General features: G+C 44.7%; 1 protein-coding gene across 2 annotated transcripts in view; it reads left to right on the forward strand.

Annotated features, from left to right (window-relative positions):
• Positions 1-257: 257 nt before the first annotated feature.
• The window catches only part of Pwp1 (PWP1 homolog, endonuclein), a 29,198-nt gene continuing 9,016 nt past the window's right edge, over positions 258-20,439 (forward strand). Inside the window, exons 1-8 of one of the 2 annotated variants that reach the window (XM_004650249.2) lie at positions 258-370; positions 5,200-5,258; positions 7,301-7,482; positions 10,414-10,499; positions 10,590-10,686; positions 16,608-16,718; positions 17,671-17,801; positions 18,363-18,424. In XM_004650249.2, coding sequence (XP_004650306.1) covers positions 299-370; positions 5,200-5,258; positions 7,301-7,482; positions 10,414-10,499; positions 10,590-10,686; positions 16,608-16,718; positions 17,671-17,801; positions 18,363-18,424 — 800 coding nt within the window. In that variant the 5' untranslated portion in view covers positions 258-298. Of the gene's footprint in view, positions 371-5,199; positions 5,259-7,300; positions 7,483-10,413; positions 10,500-10,589; positions 10,687-16,607; positions 16,719-17,670; positions 17,802-18,362; positions 18,425-20,439 lie in introns of those variants that run through there. The other variant, XM_045153644.1, reaches the window with a different exon arrangement.

Raw genomic sequence — 20,439 nt, forward strand, 5'->3', positions numbered from 1 at the left:
TAATCTTAAAAATATTTTAACGTGGGGTCGTGCCTGTGGCCCCCGTAGTTCCAGGTATTTTCTTTTCCTCCACGAAGCCTGCAGACACGCTCCCGAACCGCCTGGACCCCGCGACGGTACCAAGAGCAAGCAAATTCGCCACCCGTTCCCCTCGGCGCCTGCGGATGACGTCAGGCGGGCGCCGCGCCTGCGCACTGACCCAGCGGCGCCGCGCGTGCGCACCCGTGTGCGGCGGAGGCGCTGGCGGCCGCGGCCAGGTTTCCTCGCGCCGCCCGGCACGCTTTCGGAGCGCACGACCATGAACCGCAGCCGCCAGGTGACGTGCGTGGCCTGGGTCCGCTGCGGCGTGGCCAAGGAGACGCCGGACAAGGTGAGGCCGCAGGCTGGACGGGGGAGGCCCGAGCGGGTGGGCGGTGGTCAAGGCGAGAGCTGGGGCACCGGCGGCCTGGCGAGCCCGGCGCCGCGCCTTGCCCCTGCCCCAGCCCGGAAGCCAGGCCCCGCCCCCGGGTTACCGCGCGCGTGCGCCTAGAGCACCTGAAGGGGGCGGGGCGCTGTGGCTGTGATGTGGGTGTGACCCGTTATGAAGGAGAAGCTGGAGGGGATGTCTTAAAGGCGCTTGCCTGCAAAGCCTAAGAACCCAGGTTCGATCCCCAGTACCCATGTACAGCCAGATGCACAAAGTGGCGCATGAGGCTGGAGTTCATTTGCAGTGGCCCCAGGCGCTGGCGTGCCCATTCTCTCTCCTTTCTCTCGCTGCTTGAAAATAAATGAAAAAACGTTTTAAAGGGGTCAGGGGATGGTGGGGGGAGACTGGAAAGATGGCTTAGCAGTCAAGGCGCTTGCCTGCGAAGTCCAAGGACCCATGTTCAACTCTCCAGATCCTGCCTAAGCCAGACGCACAATGGTGAGGTTAGCGCAAGGTTGCACATGCCCACTAGGTGGCCCAAGCGTCTGGAGTTCGATTGCAGTGGCTGAAGCCCACACCAATTCTGTGTGTGTGTGTGTATGTGTATGTGTGTCTCACGCTCTCTAAAAAATAAATCAATAAAGAAAAGAAACTTTATAAAGAAATAATCTGGGGGAGTGGAGAGGGGGCTGGAGAGATGGTTTAGCGCTTGCCTATGAAGCCTAAGGATCATAGTTCAAGCCTCGATTCTCCAGTACCCTGGTAAGCCAGATGTTCAAGGTAAACCATGCATCTGGAGTTCGTTTGCAGTGGCTGGAGGCCCTGATGAGCCCATTCTCTCTCTCTGCCTTCTCTGCGACCCTCCCTCCCTTCCCCCTCCCCCCGTTGCTGTCAAATAATATTAAAAAGAAGAAGAAGCTGGAAAAATTTTTAAAAAGCAAAAGGAGCTGGAGACTCAGTCTGTAGTATCATTAGATATTAAGTGCTTTCTACAAGCCAGCCATTGTTCAGGGCCCCAGGATAGGCATGAACGAAACAGAAGAAGGCTCTGCCTTTGTGCAGTTAACATGTGGGTATTGGTGTCGATAGTTATGTGCCCTAAAGGAAGTGAGGGGGGGGGTTGGGCTGGGAAGATAGTTCAATAGCTAAACTTCCACAGAGCCCTGTTAAAAATGCCAGCACTGGGATTGGAGAGATGACTTACTTAGCCTTTAAGCGCTTGCCTGTGAAGCCTAACGACCTGGTTCGAGGCTCGATTCCCCAGTACCCACATTAGCCAGATGCACAAGTTGGTACATGGTCTGGAGTTCATTTGCAGTGGCTGGAAGCCCTTGCACACCCATTCTCTTCCTCCCTCCCCCCATCTCTCTCCCTCCCTCCCTCCCTCCCTCCCTCCCTCCCTCCCTCCCTCCCTCCCTCCCTCCCTCTCTCTCTCTCTCTCTCTCTCTGTCGCTCTCAAATAAATAAACAAAGAAATATTATAAAAAATGCCGGCACTGGAAAAAAGGAGGTGGAGACAGGCTGATCCCTGGAGCTTGGTGTCCTAGTGTAATCAGTAAGCTCCAGGACAGTGACAGACATTGTCTCAAAAATAGTTAGACAATACCTGCGGTTGTCCTCTGAACACAGGTGCACTCAAGCACACGAACAAGCATGTGCACACACAGATAAATGGAGGGGTTGCTCTGAACGTGATTGGCTGGGCTGGTGGTGACCGACAGTGAGGGTGACAGGAGTGGTAGTGGCTTGGGCAGGGGGCATGGAGTTCACAGGGTGTAGGAATAGTCCCAGCAGATGTGAATTGTACCAGGACACAGACTGTTTGTTCATTGTTTCTCTGTTACTTGGCATTATTTGGCCTTCAGCAGGCAATGACAGAATAAGAACAGAAGCTTAACCTCATTAAAAACATGTCTTGGGGCTGGAAAGATGTTAAGCACTTAGGGCACTTGCCTGCAAAGCCTGAGGACACAGGTTCAATTCCCCTGGACCCACATAAGCCAGATGCACAAGGTGACACATGCGTCTGGAATTTGTTTGCAGTTCTAGAGACCCTGGCGCACCCATTCTCTATCCCCCCAAAATAAATAAAACAATAATAATAATTTTAAATATTTTTTTTTAAAAATGTATCCTGCTGGTGTGATGGCACACAACCTTAATCTCAGCACTCAGGAGGCTGAGGGAGGAGAATTGCTGTATTTGAGACCAACCTGAGGCTAACATAGTGAATGCCAAATCAGCCTGGGCTGGAGTGAGACCCTACCTGGGAGGAAAAAAAGTGTTCCAATTCTGAATAAAGAGAGATGGCTCTGTGGGTGGAGGGTTTGTCAAGCACTCACGAGGACCTGAATCCTCATAAAATTCTGGGCGTAGTGGTCCATGTCTTTCCCAGCAATGGGTAGATGGTTACCTTCACCTAAAAGCTACAATTCATGTTCACTGGCGTGTGGCTGCAGTTTCTAAGGGTCCCCCAGGTGATCCTCAGATGAATCCCATGCGGAAATGTTTTTGGGATCCACTGCTTGAAGAGATTACAAAAAGGAATAGTTGAATTTATTCTGTTAAACCTCAAAAGGAAAACTCAGGCAACTAAGAGAAATTACATAAGCTCTTCTAACCTTTAATCTCTGGGTGTGCCCAAGCTAGAATGAAATGTCCTTGGAGGATTCCTGTATTAGAGAGCAGTCCTCCTACTTCACTTCCTTAATGCTGGGGTGACAGGTATGGGCCACCAAGACACCATCAGCTGTGGAGCGTTGTCATTATGGCCAGCACTGAGCTGTACACTTAGGAGTATGACAAGTGAGTGTCTGTCTTCACATAGCTTGTCATTGACAGCAGAGTTTTAAAGGCACTGAAGTGTTTCTTAAGTGATGGAATGACAATTCTGAAGGGATGAGAATGACCTTAGTTTTTTATTCTGTTAGAATAAGGAGTGCCCAAGTGATTTTTAAATTTTTATTTATTTATTTAAATTTTTGTTGTTCATTTTTTATTTATTTATTTGAGAGCAACAGACATAGAGAGAAAGACAGATAGAGGGAGAGAGAGAGAATGGGCGCGCCAGGGCCTCCAGCCACTGAAAACGAACTCCAGACGCGTGCGCCCCCTTGTGCATCTGGCTAACGTGGGACCTGGGGAACCGAGCCTCGAACCGGGGTCCTTAGGCTTCACAGGCAAGCACTTAACCGCTAAGCCATCTCTCCAGCCCAAATTTTTATTTATTTATTTAAGAGAGAGAGAATGCTTGTGCCAGGGCTTTCTGCTGCTGCAAACTAACTCCAGACGCATGCACCACCTGTGTATCTGGCTTACATGGATCCTTTCGCTTTACAGGCAAGCACCTTAATCACTAAGCCATCTCTTTGGCTTCCAAGTAATAAGTTTTATAGGCAGTTGAAAAAAATAGAAGTGGAGTGTGTATAAGGTTATAGAGGAAGTTGGGTGTGGTGGTGCACACCTTTAATCCCAGCACTTGGGAGGCAGAGGTAGGAGGATCGCCATGATCTCGCGGCCACTCTGAGACTATAGTGAGTTCCAGGTCAGCCTGAGCTGGTGAAACTTTACCTGGGGGAAAAAAAAGAGAAGAAACAAGTTTGGAGTAATCATTTCCAAGAGGGTAGATTTAGTCTTGATAAAGAATGAATTTGCGCGGCATGGTGGCACATGCCTTTAATCCCAGAACTTGGGAAGCAGAGGTAGGAGGATCACCATGAGTTTGAGGCCACCCTGAGACTCTTAGTGAATTCTAGTTGAGCCTGGGCTAGAGCGAGACCCTAAAGAATTTGCATGGATATGATTCCTGTCCGTGACTTCTAGGCAAAGATAATAGGGAAAAGAGCAGAGCACTAATACAGGGTGGTTTGCTAAGGGTTGGCCACCTGGAAGAGAGGAGGACATGCCGCAGTTGAAAGTAAAAACACCAAATGGAGCCTGGAAGAGGTAGGAGGATCACCATGAGTTTGAGGCCACTCTGAGTCTACATAGTGTATTCCAGGTCAGCCTTGGCCAGAGTGGAACCCTACCTCAAAAGAACCAAACCCTTCCCCCCCACCACCACCACAAAAGAAAGGGCCACCACAGATCCAGTATATAAAACTCAGTCTTTTTTTTTTTTTTTTTAATAGAGGGGTAGAGTAGAATGAGCATGACTTCTGACACTTTTACATGAGAAGATATCTTAAGTAAGCTCCATTTACATTAAACTTATTTGGGGCTGGAGAGATGGCTTAGCGGTTAAGGCAGTTAGTTGCAAAGCCAAAGGACCCAGGTTCATCTCCCCAGAACCCAAATAAGCCAGATGCACAAGGTGATGCATGCGTCTGGAGTTTGTTTTTCAGTGGCTAGACCTGGAGCACCAGTTCATTCATTCGTTCTTATACTCATATTCATCCCCCCCCCTCCATATATACGTATGTATGTGTGTGTGTGTATGTACCTCTCAAATAAATAAAATATATTAATTTTTTTAACATTTATTTATTTGGGGAAAGAATGGGTGCTACAGGGCCTCCTGCAAACGAACTCCAGAGATATGTGCCACTTTGTATGTGGGTGCTGGGGAATCAAACTCAGGCCATCAAGTTTTGTAAGCAAGCATCTTTAATCACCAAGCCATCTCTCCAGCCCCATTCATTTTTGTCAGACTTAAAGAGCCCAGGTCAATGTGTGATTGTTTTTCTTGATAACATCTCTTGAAGTTATATTTTACATTTGCTCGAAGACTTTTTAATTCAAAGATGTCTAATTGTTTTCTTAAAGTTGGTGGAATGGAATTTGCTTTCTTGTAGGTAGAGCTAAGTAAAGATGAAGTAAAGCGTCTTATTGCTGAAGCCAAGGAAAAGTTACAGTAAGTTTGAAAATAATGCTTTCTGTAGTCAAGACCAAATGAAAATTTTTAAACTTTTTGTTGATAAGCTCTGTACATACAGATTCATAATTCCCTTCCCGCCACCCTTCCTCTTCACCTCCCCAAACTCCCCCTCCACTGAATCCCATCTTTCCAACTAGTCTTCCATTTTGATGACATCATGTTTTTCCCTTCTGTTATGCAGCCACTGTGAGGTCATGAGTATCTAGTGTACTTTATATCTTGCAGGCAGTTTTGCAAAGCACTCATCCCCTTCCTTTGGCTCCTGAGTGCTTTCTGCCACCTCTTTGCAATGGTTCCTGAGCATTGGGGAATGTGCTCGAGTTGTCTCACTTAGTGCTTAACAGTCTACTGTCATTTCTCAGCACTCTGTGAGTTTCAAGTCCCTCAATGGTCATTGAAAAAAAAGCTTCTTGGGCTGGAGAGATGGCTTAGCGGTTAAGCGCTTGCCTGTGAAGCCTAAGGACCCCGATTCAAGGCTCGATTCCCCAGGTCCCACGTTAGCCAGATGCACAAGGGGGCGCACACGTCTGGAGTTGGTTTGCAGTGGCTGGAAGCCCTGGTGTGCCCATTTTCTCCCTCTCCCTCTCCCTCCCTCTCTCCCTTCCTCCCTCTTTCTCTGTCTGTCACTCTCAAATAAATAAATAATAAACAAAAAAATTAAAAACAGGGCTGAAGAGATGGCTTAGCAGTTAAGCGCTTGCCTGTGAAGCCTAAGGACCCCGGTTCGAGGCTCGATTCCCCAGGTCCCACGTTAGCCAGATGCACAAGGGGGTGCACGCGTCTGGAGTTCGTTTGCAGAGGCTGGAAGCCCTGGTGCGCCCATTCTCTCTCTCTCCCTCTACCTGTCTTTCTCTCTGTGTCTGTCTCTCTCAAATAAATAAATAAATAAATTTTTTAAAAATTAAAAACAAATAAAGAAAAGAGAAGCTTCTTTCACCATAGGTCAGAGGAGCATTAGTATATGGACATAGGGCTGGAGAGATGGCTTAGTGGTTGAAGTGCTTCCCTGCAAAGCCTGACCCATGTTCAGCTCTCCAAATCTCACAGTGTAACGTAAGCACAAGGTCACACATGCCCACAGGTGGCACATGCATCTGGAGCTCAATTGTAGTGGCTAGAGGCCCTAGCCTGCCAATTCTCTCTCTCTCTCACTCACTCTCTCTTACTCACTCTCATTAAATAAAAAGTGTGTGTGTATTATATTTGTGTGTGTGTGTACGTGCACACATAAGCATAAGTAATTAGAGGGCAGTTTGGTGGGTATAACATCCATTTAGCCAGACAACAGTAGTAGTTTACCACCCAGGCCATATTTTTTTGATTAGGTTTTAGTACCAGGCATGAATTCCCTCCTGTGGACCAGCCCTCAAGTCCAATCAGAGAGCAGACATGCCACCAGTAGGTATATTTGGCCTGGCTGGCAAGGTGTAAAGCTTGCGGGATCCACTGCTGGTTAACATCATTGATGACTTTTCTCACCCAACAGGCTGCATAGCTCATTCCAGCATCCTGACAGCTAGTCAACAGGGAGGTGGCTTCCAGCTCAGCTCCAGCTTGATTTCTCAGTGACCTGCAGCCCAAGCATGTGGAGTCTTCAGCAATAGGGTCTTACCATCTAGTTCTTGTGGGCAACCAAGAGCCTTGACAGTGTTCTATAATGTTTTGGGGATGTCAAGGGCCTCCCTGACCAACAGTTCGCTGAAAAGTATCCTACCCCTGGCACTGGAATTTTCTTAGCATAATCTGTGGTCTCTGAATATGGCATTATCCACCCCCCACCCCCAACAAGGTACTTCTGCCCAACTTTCTAGCTAATAAAGTAGTAGGTTTCCTATATGGCTTATCCATTACATCTTTTAATTTTGATTGACCCTCCTCCCATTCCCTCCTGTCTTCCATCCCCTTCCCTGACCCCTCTTAGACCATAGAGATGTATGTCTTATGTGGTAGTGGCACAGTAGGCTGTTACAGGAAAATGCCATTTGTGTGGCTTCTTTCTTCTTTGTGTTCACTCGTAGAGAAGGTGGCAGTGAGGATGAGGAAGCAGGCCATTCTTCAGAAGGTGGCATGCAGGGCTCCCGCACCCATTCACGGCCAAGGGAGTCCCTGGAAGACGGTGACCCTGACGATGACCGCACACTCGACGATGATGAGCTGGCTGAGTACGACTTAGATAAATACGATGAGGAGGACCCTCCGGGTGAGGTGTTGTTCACATCTTCTGGCATCCAGTCACAGGCTCAGTGAACTAGAGCCTGTCCATGCTGTCTCGAAGTTCTTCTGTGGAGTTAATTGTTCCTGACATCAGTCCAATAATTTGGTTCAAGATTTGAACAGTGAACATGCTTCCTAAACTAGTTTATACAGATGAGATCTGATCCACTGTCTAAGATGGAAATCTGAGATTTAAAAAAAAAAATTTCCAGGCATGGTGGTGCAACCTTTAGCCCTAACGCTCAGGAAGCTGAGGTAGGAACACTGCTGTGAATTCAAGGCCAGCCTGGTGCAGAGTGAGTTCTAGGTCAGCCTGGGCTAGAGTGAGACCCTACCTCAAAGAATTGAATAAAATAAAAATGAAAATATGAGGGAGGGTCTCACTCTAGCCCAGGCTGACCTGGGATTTGCTATGTAGTCTCAGGGTGGCCTCAAACTCATGGCTATCTTCCTAACCTTTGCCTCCCAAGGGCTGGGATTAAAGGTGTGTGCCACCATGCCCAGCTTTATTTTATTTTTATTAGAGAGTGAGAGATTGGGCATGCCGAGGCCTCTAGCCACTATAAACAAATTCCAGATGCACGCACCAGCATGTGCATCTGGCTTACGTAGGTACTGGGGAATTAAACCTGGGTTCTTAGGCTTCACAGGCAAGCACCTTAACCACTAAGCTATTTCTCTAGCCCTCCTTGTTTTGTTTTTTTTAGGTAGGGTCTTACTCTAGCCCAGGCTAGCTTGGAACTCACTCTGTACTCCCAGGCAGGCCTGGAACTCATGATGATCCTCCTACCTATGCTTTCCGAGTGCTGGGATTAAAGGCATGCCCAGCTAACCTTTTTCTTATATTTTATTTATTTATTTATTTATTTATTTATTTGTAGGAAGACAGATTGAGAGAGAGAATGGGTATACCAGGGCCTCTTGCCACTGCAGACAAACTCCAGATGCATGCATAAGTTTGTGCATCTGAGAGTCAAACCAGGGCAGACAGACTTTGCAATCCAGCACCTTTAACAACTGCTGAGTCATTTTCCCAGCACCCATGCCCAGCTTTTTACATGGATGGTGAGGATTGAACTCAAGCCTCTTAGATTCTCAGGTCCTTGTGCTTGTGTGGAAAGAGCTCTAAACCACTGAACCATCTCCTCAGCCTCTGTTTTTTGTTTTGTTTTGTTTTTGAGAGGGTTTCACATTATAGCCAAGGACGGCCTTGAACTTGTAGCAGTCTATCTGCCTCAGCCTCCCAATTGCTGAGATTATAGTTATGAACCATAATAGCCAACTAAGATTCTGGATTTGTGTAATCCAGGAGCCCAAAATAAAATTTGATTTATTAAATTTCTTGAGCCAGATTTTCTTGGCATGATAAAATATTTATAAATACTATATTAAAACACTTCTAACAATTATAATCAGCACTGAAACAGTGCCTTTATCTCTTAGAGATTCCTAATTGAAATGTTGAGTAAAATAATATGCTCTTTAGGACTTGCATTGAAATTCTAAAAATAGAAGCAGAAAGGTAGAAAAGAAAAACACTGAGAAAATGCTGTTAATTATCAAAGCTAGCTGCTGTGCCCTAAGTTCTTTTTGTTTCTTTATTGGAGACACTTAAATTTATTAGGATAAATTCAAATAAATGAAGAAAGTGGATTTTGAAAATAGGACATGAGGATTTCTGATGTTTAGCTAACATATGAGAATGTGTAACCTGTTGACCATGCAGGGAAATGAACACTAGAAACTTCACCAGGCATAAAATGAACATTTAGTTTCAGTGTTGGTGGCTCAGGCCTGTAATCCCATCATGTGCAAAGCTGAAGCAGGAAGATCTTGGGTTTAAGACCATTAAGACCATTCTCTGCTATGTAATAAGGCTGCCTGAGCCACAGAATGAGACTGTTTTCAACTTAACAATGAATGAACCTTGATTTCATGAAGCAAGCCAGGGAATCTGAGCAGAGTTGTAATATCTTCTAAAAGGGTTCAATTCTTTGATTTAATCTTTTCAATAGAAGATTTTGACTTTTTTTACATGTGTGTATGTTAGTGTGTGCATGTGTAGTGTATGCACATGTATGTGTCCTTGTGGCGCCCCCATATGCTCTCCTGTGGCAGGAGCCGCCTGCCTGTGGTGGCTGGTGTGGAATGTGGGCATCTGCTCTTCCACTTGGTCTTGTGTTTGAGCCACAGCCTCTCATTTTACTGTTTCTGGAGCTTTCAGGGCTCCCTCGGTTTTCGTGTCTCTGCTTCCCTGTGGGACTCGGGCTACAGGAGTGACCACATCCAGCTGTTATATTTGGGATCTGGAGATTGGAACTCTGGCAGTCTTGGGCTCCCCTCAGGCCCTCATACTTGCACAGGAAGTGCACCTAACCACTAAGCCATCTCTCCAGTCCAGTTTTGACTTCTGAGACTTATAACTGCATTACAGGGGCTGGGGAGATGACTGCGTGGGGAAGAGCACTTGCTGCCCAAGCCTCAGGGCCTGAGTTTGATCCCTAGCACCTGCGCAAGAAACTAGGCACGGCCACACACCCCTGTAACCCTAGTCTAGTGGGGCCTGAAACAATCACTGGGACTCACCAATCCGTCTGACTGAAAAAAGTGGCAGCTCCAGGTTCAGTGAGAGACTCCATCTTGAGGGAACAAGCCCAAGAAGGATAGAGAAGGATACTGACGTTCTACGCAGCGCACATACTGTGCCACACAAACTAAACTCACACCAAAACACGTCACATAAAAAGGCTGTCACTTCATGTATTGTTTGTTTCCTTCTCCAACAGTGGGCGATGCTCTTCATTATATAATAAATGGTTTGATCAAAGTCAAAAAGATAAATGTATTAGGACAAATGAAAAGATGTTTTGTCAGGATGACCTTTTGTTTTTCCGTTTTGATGGATGACTTCTTACAGATGCTGAGACTCTTGGTGAATCTCTGTTGGGTCTCACCGTGTATGGGAGCAATGATCAAGATCCTTATGTTACTCTGAAAGATACGGTAAATGTTTGCATCCGTTTTCAGATTGCTCTAAGAGTTTGAAAACATTACTGGGCCCCAGCATCTACTGACTGTTTCCTCCCCACTTAGGAACAATACGAACGTGAAGATTTCTTGATCAAACCCAGTGACAATCTCATCATTTGTGGCAGGGCTGAACAGGAACAGTGCAATTTAGAGGTGCATGGTAAGTAAAATAGCCCTTCTAATAAATAAAGGTTGGAGAAGTGATGTCAGAGTAATGGCATTTTACTGTCTGAAAGCCTGAGGGCTAGATCCAACTGCACCTTGTTTGAGTTATCATGCAGTCCAGGTTTACACTGCCCATTCTTTTTTTTTTTTTTTTCTGTTTTATTTATTTATTTGAAAGGGACAGACAGAGAGAGAGAGAGAATGGGCACGCCAGGGCCTCCAGCCACTGCAAACAAACTCCAGATGCATGTGCCCCCTTGTGCATCTGGGTAACGTGGGTCCTGGGGAATTGAGCCTTGAACCGGGGTCCTTAGGCTTCACAGGTAAGCGCTTAACCACTGAGCCATCTCTCCAGCCCAATATGCTGCCCATTCTTTGATGGTGATTATTTTGCGCATGTACAGTCAAAGATTTTTTTTTAATCTTTATTTATGTATTTATTTGAGAGAGAAAGAGGCATAGAGAGAGAGAATAGGTTTACCAGGGCCTCTAGCCACTGCAAACCAACTCCATGCTCATGTGCCACCTTGTGCATCTGGTTTATGTAGGTACTGAGGAATTGAACCTGGGTCCTGAGGCTTCCCAGGCAAGTGCCTTAATGGCTAAGCCATCTGTCCAGTCCTAATTTTTTCTTTTTTTTTTTTTTTTATGGAAATAAGCCTCCTAGAAAACTGAACAGGAGGGTTTTTTTTTAATTTTTTTTGTTGTTTATTTTTATTTATTTATTTGAAAGTGACAGAGATATAGAAAGAGAATGGGCACACCAGGGCCTCCAGCCACTGCAAACGAACTCCAGACACATGTGCCTCCTTGTGTATCTGGCTAACATGGGTCCTGGGGAATCAAGCCTCAAACCGGGTTCCTTAGGCTTCACAAGCAAGTGCTTAACCGCTAAGCCAGCTCTCCAGCCCTGAACAGGAGTTTTTAATCTTTATATAAAGCATGTTTGCCAGTTTTTCACTTTTCCTCTTCCCCTATAGGAATAGAAGAAAAATTTACAATGTCATTACCTTGAAGTAATAATTTAACCACCCTGGGTTTTTCTTTTTTCCTTCAGAACACTTTTTATGTAAGATTATAGTGGAGAAAATATTTTCTGGTTTTTTTCTGTTTTGTTTTTTTTTAACAACTTCCATGATTAAAAAAAATATCCCATGGTAATGCCCTCCCTCCCTCCTACTTTCCCCTTTGAAATTCCATTCTCCCCTCCTCTCAGTCTCTCTCTTATTTTGATGTCATGATCTTTTTCTCCTATTATGATAGTCTTGTGTAGGTAGTGTCAGACACTGTAAGGTCATGGATATCCAGGCCATTTTGTGTCTGGAGAAGCATGTTGTAAGGAGTCCTACCCTTCCTTTGGCTCTTACATTCTTTCTACCACCTCTTCTGCAATGGACCCTGAGCTTTGGAAGGTGTGATTGAGATATTGCAGTGCTGAGCACTCCTCTGTCACTTCTTCCCAGCATGATGATGCCTTCTGAGTCATTCTAAGGTCACTGCCTTCTGAAAAGAGAAGGTTCTCTACCAAAAGTGAGAGTAACATTAATATATAGGTATGAACATTAAGAGAAGTGCTTACTGGACAGTTTGATGAGCATAGTATATACATTTAGCCAGACAGCAGCAGACGTTACACCCCTAGGGCTCATGACTACCCCTGTTGTAGGTTTTCAGTATCAGAGATGTATTCCCTCCCATGGAGCAGGCCCTCCAGTCCAACTAGAGGGCAGTTGGTTTCTACCATGACAGACATGCCACTAATGCACTCGTTGGCTCATTTGGCCTGGCTGACAAAATATAAAGCTTGCAGTGTCCACTGTTGAGTATCTTCACTGGAGATTTCTCTGAGAGAACGGTTTTTATCCTGCCCTTTTCAGTTATTTGAGATTATTCTAATTTATAAAGTATCCTGTTTTCTTCATGATAATTCAACACAAAGGGCCATAGTTCCCTTTCAACTAAGACATCTTGGTCACATTTCCTAGTTGAGAAGCATAAGACTGAGCAGAATCCTCTTTGGTAATCTGATTTAAAGTTTAAATTGGGGATAGGGGTGCTGGAAAGATGGCTTAGTAGCTAAGGCGTTTGTCTGCAAAGCCAAAGGACCTCAGCTCAATTCCCCAGGACCCACATTAGCCAGATACACAAGGTGGTGCATGCGTCTGGAGTTTGTTTGCAGTGGCTGAAGGCCCTGGTGTGCCCATTCTCTCTCTCTCTCTTTCTCTCTCCCTCTCTCTCTCTCTCTCTCTTTGCCTCTTTCCCTTTCTCAAATAAATAGATGAATAAATAAATAAAACTAAAAAAACTGGGGGCAAGGGGTTGTTTTTGGTGCTGAGGATTAAAACTTATACACAACAGGACTCTACATCACTGGCTCTGCCTTAGATATTTTCAAGTTGCTGCACTTTTTTAGTTTTTTAGTGTAAAATTTGTTTAATTTTTTTTTTTTTTCCATACTAAAGCTAGATCTCCAAGGTACCCGGAATAATACTTAGCCTCCAAAGTTTCCTGTGTGCTTTTTTTTTTTTTTTTTTTTTTTTAGTTTTAGAATCTCTATGTGGTTTCAGGCTGGCCTTGAATTTATGGTGAGCCTCCTACCTCTGCCTCTCACGTACTGGAATTTAAGGCATGCACCAACACGCTGAGCTCCCTTTGCACTTTTTTTGCTTCCCTCCCCCCCACCCGTGTGCACTTATTCTCTGAGGAGTCCATTGGCCTAATGCTTTCCCAGCAGTCTTGAAACTGAAGCTGTAGACATAATTAGGTTGATGGGTGCTTTGGAATAGAAGACAGTGTTTTACAGTTAGAGAAGGTAAAACCTAGGTTGTAGCTAGTTCTAATTCTTTTCATCTTTTTCATTTTCCAGTACTTGGGGTCAAACCCAGAGACATGCATTAACATGCTAGGCAAGCAGTCTGCCATTGATCTTTCCTTCTCCACCCCATACCCCTGCCTCCAGTCCTCTGGTTCCATTTCTTTTTTGTTTGTTTGTTTTGTTTTATTTATTTATTTATTTATTTGAGAGAAAGAAAGAATGGGTGCACCAGGGCCTCTAGCCACTGCGAATGAACTCCAGACACATATGCCACCTTGTGCATCTGGTTTTACATGGGTCCTGAGGAATCGAACCTGGGTCCTTAGGCTTTGCAGGCAAGTACCTTAATGGCTGAGCCATGTCTCCAGCCCTGATAACATTTCTTAGCTTGAATTTGTATAACTTAACCTTAAAGCTAGCCTGTAGGAAACCTATAGGTTAGCTCTTAATAAGCCTTTCTTTTCCCTCTTTTTTTTTTTTTTTTTTTTTTTTTTTGAGGTAGGGTCTCACTCTAGCCCAGGCTATCCTGGAATTCACTGTGTAGTCTCTTGAGTTGATGGTGAGCCTCCTACCTCTGCCTCTCAAGTGCTGGGATTAAAGGCATTCTCCACCAAACCTAGCTAAATAAAATAAGGCTTTTTTTTTTTAACAGTATTTTTTTTTAATTTTTTATTTATTTATTTGAGAGCAACAGACACAGAGAGAAAGACAGATAGAGGGAGAGAGAGAGAATGGGCACGCCAGGGCTTCCAGCCTCTGCAAACGAACTCCAGACGCGTGCGCCCCCTTGTGCATCTGGCTAACGTGGGACCTGGGGAACCGAGCCTCGAACCAGGGTCCGTAGGCTTCACAGGCAAGCGCTTAACCGCTAAGCCATCTCTCCAGCCCTAAAATAAGGCTTTTAATAGCAGACATAATGTGAAGTTATTCCAACTCCTGATACCTTTGAACTTTTGTATCTCTTAGATGAGAAGCATGTAGATAATTTTCTTTTAAGACCAGTTGTAGCTGGCCATGATGCCACAGCCCTGAATCCTGCAGTCTTTTTGTCACCTTTGGTTTTTATGATCTCATCTGAGATTATTTATTTCAGAGAGAGAGAGAGACAGCCAGAGAATGGGTGCACCAAACCTCTTAACTTCTGCACACAAGTTCCTGATATATGCGCCACCTTATGCATCTAGCTTATATGGGTACTGGGGAATTGAACCTGGGTCCTTAGACTTTGCAGGAAAGTGCTTCCACTGTTAAGCCATCTCTCTAGCCTTCTTTCTTTTGTTTCATTAAAAAAAAAAAAATGGGCTGAAGAGATGGCTTAGCAGTTAAGTGTTTGCCTTTGAAGCCTGAGGACCCCGGTTTGAGGCTCGATTCCCGAGGACCCCGGTTTGAGGCTCGATTCCCCAGGACCCATGTAAGCCAGATACATAAGAGTGCACAGGCATCTGGAGTCCGTTTGCAGTGGCTGGCGGCCCTGGCGCTCCCCCCACCTCTCTCTCTGCCTCTTGGTCTGCCACTCTCAAACAAATAAATACAAGTGTAAAAAAAAAAAAACAATTAAAAAATATTTATTTATTTGAGAGAGGGTGAGGAGAGAAGAGGCAGGTAGAGGCAGTGGGCACACCAGGGCCTCCAGCCACTGCAAACAAACTCCAGACGCATACACCACCATGTGCATCTGGCTTATATGGGTACTGGGCATCAAACCTATGTCCTTAAGCCTTGCAGGTGAGTGCCTTAACCATTAAGCCATCTCTCCAGCCCTGTTTTGTTTTGTTTGTTTTTGAGGTAGGATTTCACTCTAGCCCAGGCTGACCTGGGATTCACTGTGTAGTCTCAGGGTGGTCTCGAACTCAAAGCAATCCTCCTACCTCTGCCTCCTGAGTGCTGGGATCAGAGACATGCGCCACCACTCCTGGCAAGCCCTACTTCTTAATAAAGAGCATATTTATGGGAGGCAGGGCTCTAGGGGTTTACTAATCATGCTTTATTTTATCAGTATTCACTGTGCTCATCTTAGTAATTGATTATGACTATGAATATTAAGTTCCAAAAGACTGTCCCTAGGGATTTTTTATTTTTAGTTTTTGGCTGTTTCAAGATAGGGTCTCACTCTAGCTCACCTCCTTTTTGTATTGAGAGAGCTAGGATTACGGTTATGTGGCCACCATGCTTAGCTTATCCTTAAGAATTTTGTTTACATTATTGGTCTTTATGAACTTTAAGATATTGATGAGGTAATTTGTTGTTGCTGTTGGTGGTGGTGGTGGTAGTGTTTTGAGATAGGGTCTCGCTCTAGCCTAGGCTAACCTGGAATTCACTATGTAGTTTCGGGCTGGCCTCAAATTCACAGCAGTCCTCCTACCTCTGCCCCCTGAGTGCTGGGATTAAAAGCGCCACCACACCCGGTCTTAATGAGGTTTTTTTTGTTGTTGTTGTTTTTTTTTGGTTTTTTCGAGGTAGGGTTTCACTCTGGCTCAGGCTGACCTGGAAATCACTATGTAGTCTCAGGGCGGCGTCGAACTCAGTTATCCTCCTACCTCTGCCTCCTGAGCACTGAGATTAAAGGCATGCGCCACCATGCTCAGCTTCTGAGGTAGTTTTTGATAGGCATTTAGAATTAACTTTCCTCAGTGTTGTGTTTTGCTTATACTTCCTGACTTAGAATCAGCTAGACCTGTAGCAGATAAAATAAGACCCCCTTGCCAGGTGTGGTGGTGCAAGCCTTTAATCCCAGCACTCGGGAGGCAAAGGATCTCTATGAGTTCGAGGCTACCCTAAGACTACATAGTAAATTCCAGGTCAGCCTGGACCAGAGAGAGACCCTCCCTCGAAAATCCAAAAATAAAGAAAGAAAGAAGTCCTCCTTGTGGAAACCTAAGCATGTTTTCAGTAATGAGTGAAGCAGATGACAAGATCATTCATCTGCCAGGCTGCAGGTGAAAGGACCATGGTGTCCTGGGATGTGTTAACATGCAGAATCTTCATGTGGCTGTAATGGTGGTGGGCTCTCCTTTGAATGCTATTTTCACAGAGTGTGTTCTGTGGGTGCTGTGATTTCTGATGGCTGTGACTGATACAGTCTCTCTTTTCAATCTTTTCAGTTTATAATCAAGAAGAAGAGTCTTTCTACGTCCACCATGATATCCTCTTGTCTGCGTACCCACTGAGTGTGGAGTGGCTGAATTTTGATCCTAGCCCTGATGCTTCTACTGGTAATCAGAAAACTTGAGGCTACTCCATGGCTCCTAGTCCTTTGGGCTTCCCCAGCTACACGAACTTGTTCTGCATGTGTTCAGATGGTTGTTGGTCTTTTGAAGTCACTGATACTTTTATAGAGTTGCAGTTACATAGTTCTTAACATACTGTCACTTTGTTGTTTGGGGTCTGTATAGAGCTGAGGTGCTCCACTGTGGCGGAAGGACAAACCTGAAAGTGTTCTGGACTGTATAGCTGTTATTGTCCCTTAAAACCCCAGCTAAGGTGGCATGTAATGCTACCAACTACGTAGTTCAGTGACGGGCTGTTTGGACTGTTTCACAAAACTGAGCCCAACATGATGGCTCATGTCTTATCCCATCATTTGGGAGACTGGGGCCAAAGAATGAGTTCCTGCCAGGCTAGGCTCCACAGCAAGACCTTCTTCCCCCCAAAGGGAAAAAGAACGTCAGATAAAATGAAAGCGAAGAGTATCATCTCAAATACCTAGATTCTCATGTGAGCCTTTTTAGCCACGTGTGTACACTGTAGTACCTTCAGTAGTTGTTAACAGTAATCTGATAATAGTGAACGTGTATGTTGTTGGCAAGCTTCCTCACGTTCATGGTGCTTCCCATCTTCATCCTCACAACAGTCCATGAAGAAGGAAAGGTAGAGGGGAGAGCTGGTGGGTGACCAGCAGTGATTTTCATACCACAGGCCAGAATGTTGAGCTGCTGTTAGTAAAATGATGGCCCTAAAGCCAGCAGCTCAGCATTGGCCTCTCCTGGCAGCTGGTAGGACTGCAGAGCACCTGAAAGAGAACGAGCCTTTGACAACTTTCAGGTGATGTGTTGTAAGTTTAAGAAGCACTGCTACGAGTCATCACTCTCTTATCTACCTTGTAATTATTTGATTGGCAAGTTTGTGTCTTTGCTTTGTAATAAAAATGCATTTGTCTTTCTGTAGGAAATTATATTGCTGTGGGAAACATGACTCCCATTATTGAGGTCTGGGACCTTGATATAGTAGACTCTTTAGAGCCTGTATTCACACTGGGAAGTAAGCTTTCAAAAAAGAAAAAAAAGAAGAGTAAAAAGGTAAAGAAGTTAATAAATACTTAAACTCCAAAGACAAATGGAGCAAAATTACTGGGAAGGAGGGTATAAGAGATACATTTTCTGTAAGAGACATTCCTGGTAGAACAGTTACGGAATTTATGTCATTTGTACTTTCAGTAGCCCATCCAGGGAAAACTTAGGTCTGGTTGTTTGAAACTTCCACTGGCATGTAAAACAAATGACTCAGATGCTTCATATGTAGAAGCTGTTCATACTAACATACTAGTTTTTAACTTTAAAATTAAATTTCATTTTGCTAAATATCTATGCATTCCTATATTTTTAATAGGTTTGTGGGGAGATGTAGGGGATTGTTGGTATTTACTGGTTCAGCACCTGGATTAAGAGCTGCCATGGTTTCTTTGAATACTTAACCATAGTCACTGAAGGTAATAGGGAGACAAAGTGCTTATTTCTTTTCTAGTTCCTTAGCAGGTTTGTGGTATAACAAAGCAGTCTTGGAACTTAAAGAATACTGAAAACTAACATTCATTTTGTAATGAACTTCTAATATAAAATATAATTAAAACCATTTTATAGAGTTCCTCAGCAGAAGGGCATACTGATGCTGTCCTTGACCTTTCCTGGAATAAGACAATCAGGTAAAAAAAAAAAAAAAAAAAAAAAAGTGACATTGAAATGACTGTAACTATCTATAGTGCTTGTGTGTGTATCATGCCTGCACCTGTCTGCTGTGTGTGTGGCAGACCTTTGTATCCATCTTTCCCCACTTCTTTTTTTTTTTTTAAATTTATTTATTTATTTATTTGAGAGCGACAGACACAGAGAGAAAGACAGATAGAGGGAGAGAGAGAGAATGGGCACGCCAGGGCTTCCAGCCTCTGCAAACGAACTCCAGACACGTGCGCCCCCTTGTGCATCTGGCTAACGTGGGACCTGGGGAACCGAGCCTCGAACCGGGGTCCTTAGGCTTCACAGGCAAGCGCTTAACTGCTAAGCCATCTCTCCAGCCCTCTTTCCCCACTTCTATGCAGTGTGCTGCTGAGGGCAGGAGCTCTCCAGTGCTGCACCTACCGCCTCGTGTGCCAGTCATCGCCTGGGGTACTCCTCACATGTCAGGGTCCATGTACCCTCCTCTCCATCACCAGGGAAAGTGTGTACTTCTGTGCCAGTGGAGCAGTGGGGCTGTTTCCAAAAGACCTTATTCTCGCTTCGTTTAGTTCCACATCTCATCCCTAAGTTTGAGGTAGGGGTGTGGGGGGATGAGGTAGAGAGGGGATATTAGTTGATCAGTAGAGGTCTAACTTTTTTTATTTTATTTATTTGAGAGAGAAAGAGGCAGATAGAATAGGTGTGCCAGGACCTCTAGCCATTGCAAATGGACTCCAAGTGCACACACCACCGTGTGCATCTGGCTTACATGGGTACTGAAGAATAGAACCTAGGTCTTTAGGGTTTGCAGACAAGCACCTTAACTGCTAAGCCATCTGTCCAGCCCGGGGCTTAACTTTTTCACAAGGATATGTCATTGTCCCTAAATCATTTGTTGAAAATACTGCTCTCCTTCCTCTTAAACATTTAATTGACTTGGCACTTTTGTCAAAAATCCATAATGTTAGCCGAGCATGGTGACGCACACCCTTAATCCCAGAACTTGGGAGGCAGAGATAGGAGGATCCCCATGAGTTCAAGGCCACCCTGAGACTACATAGTGAATTACAGGTCAGCCTGGACTAGAGTGAGACCCTACCTCAAAAAAAAAAAAAAAAAACCTCTGTAATGTTAAGCATTTTTTTTTCCAGATTCATAACTCTAGTGTTTATTCTGTAGTTCCATCCTTAATAATCATGTGGTTATAGTTACTCATAACTTTTACATGATTTCTTATCAATTATGGACTCCTTGCACATGCCTATAAATTTTAGAATCAGCTGGCCACTTTTTAAAAATATTTTACTTATTTATTTATTTATCTGTGGGGGGGGGCAGATAGAGAAAGAATGGGCACTCCAGGACCTCTAACCACTTAAAACAAACTCCAGATGCATACACCACCTTGTGTGTCTGTCTTTATGTGGCTGCTGGGGAATCGAAGCTGGGTCCTTAGGCAAGCTCCTTACCCTGAGCCATCTTTACATTGCAGCTAGCCACTTCTGCAGAAGAGTCTGCTAGGAGTTTGAGCAGGACTGGCTAACTCTGTCAGTTTGTGGCTGAGTCTATATAGGCGGCAGCACAGTCTGTAGATGCTGTTGTATCTCACCATAGTGCGGCTCGCAGTCTGGGAACAGGTTGGGCATTCTGCTTAGAGGTCATCTTCAGAGTATAAACCTTACATTTCCTGGTTCAACTTATTTCTAAGTATTTTATTATTTTTCATGCTGTTGTTTTTATTTAGTATTCTCTACTTTTTAAAAACTTTTTAGCTTTATTTTTTTTCCCGTGGCAGAGTCTCACTGTAGTCCAGGCTGACCTGGAATTCATTATGTAGTCTCAGGCTGGCCTCAGCAATCCTCCTACCTCTGCCTCCTCAGTGCTGGGATTAAGGGTGTGCACCACCTCTCCTGGCCTACTTTTTAACTTTTTATTGACAAGTTTTATACATAAGCATAATATTCCATGATCACAATCCCCTCCCACAACCCTTTGTCCCTAACTC

The sequence above is a fragment of the Jaculus jaculus genome, chromosome 6 (genome assembly GCF_020740685.1).
Source record: "Jaculus jaculus isolate mJacJac1 chromosome 6, mJacJac1.mat.Y.cur, whole genome shotgun sequence".
In the NCBI taxonomy this organism is placed as follows: domain Eukaryota; kingdom Metazoa; phylum Chordata; class Mammalia; order Rodentia; family Dipodidae; genus Jaculus; species Jaculus jaculus.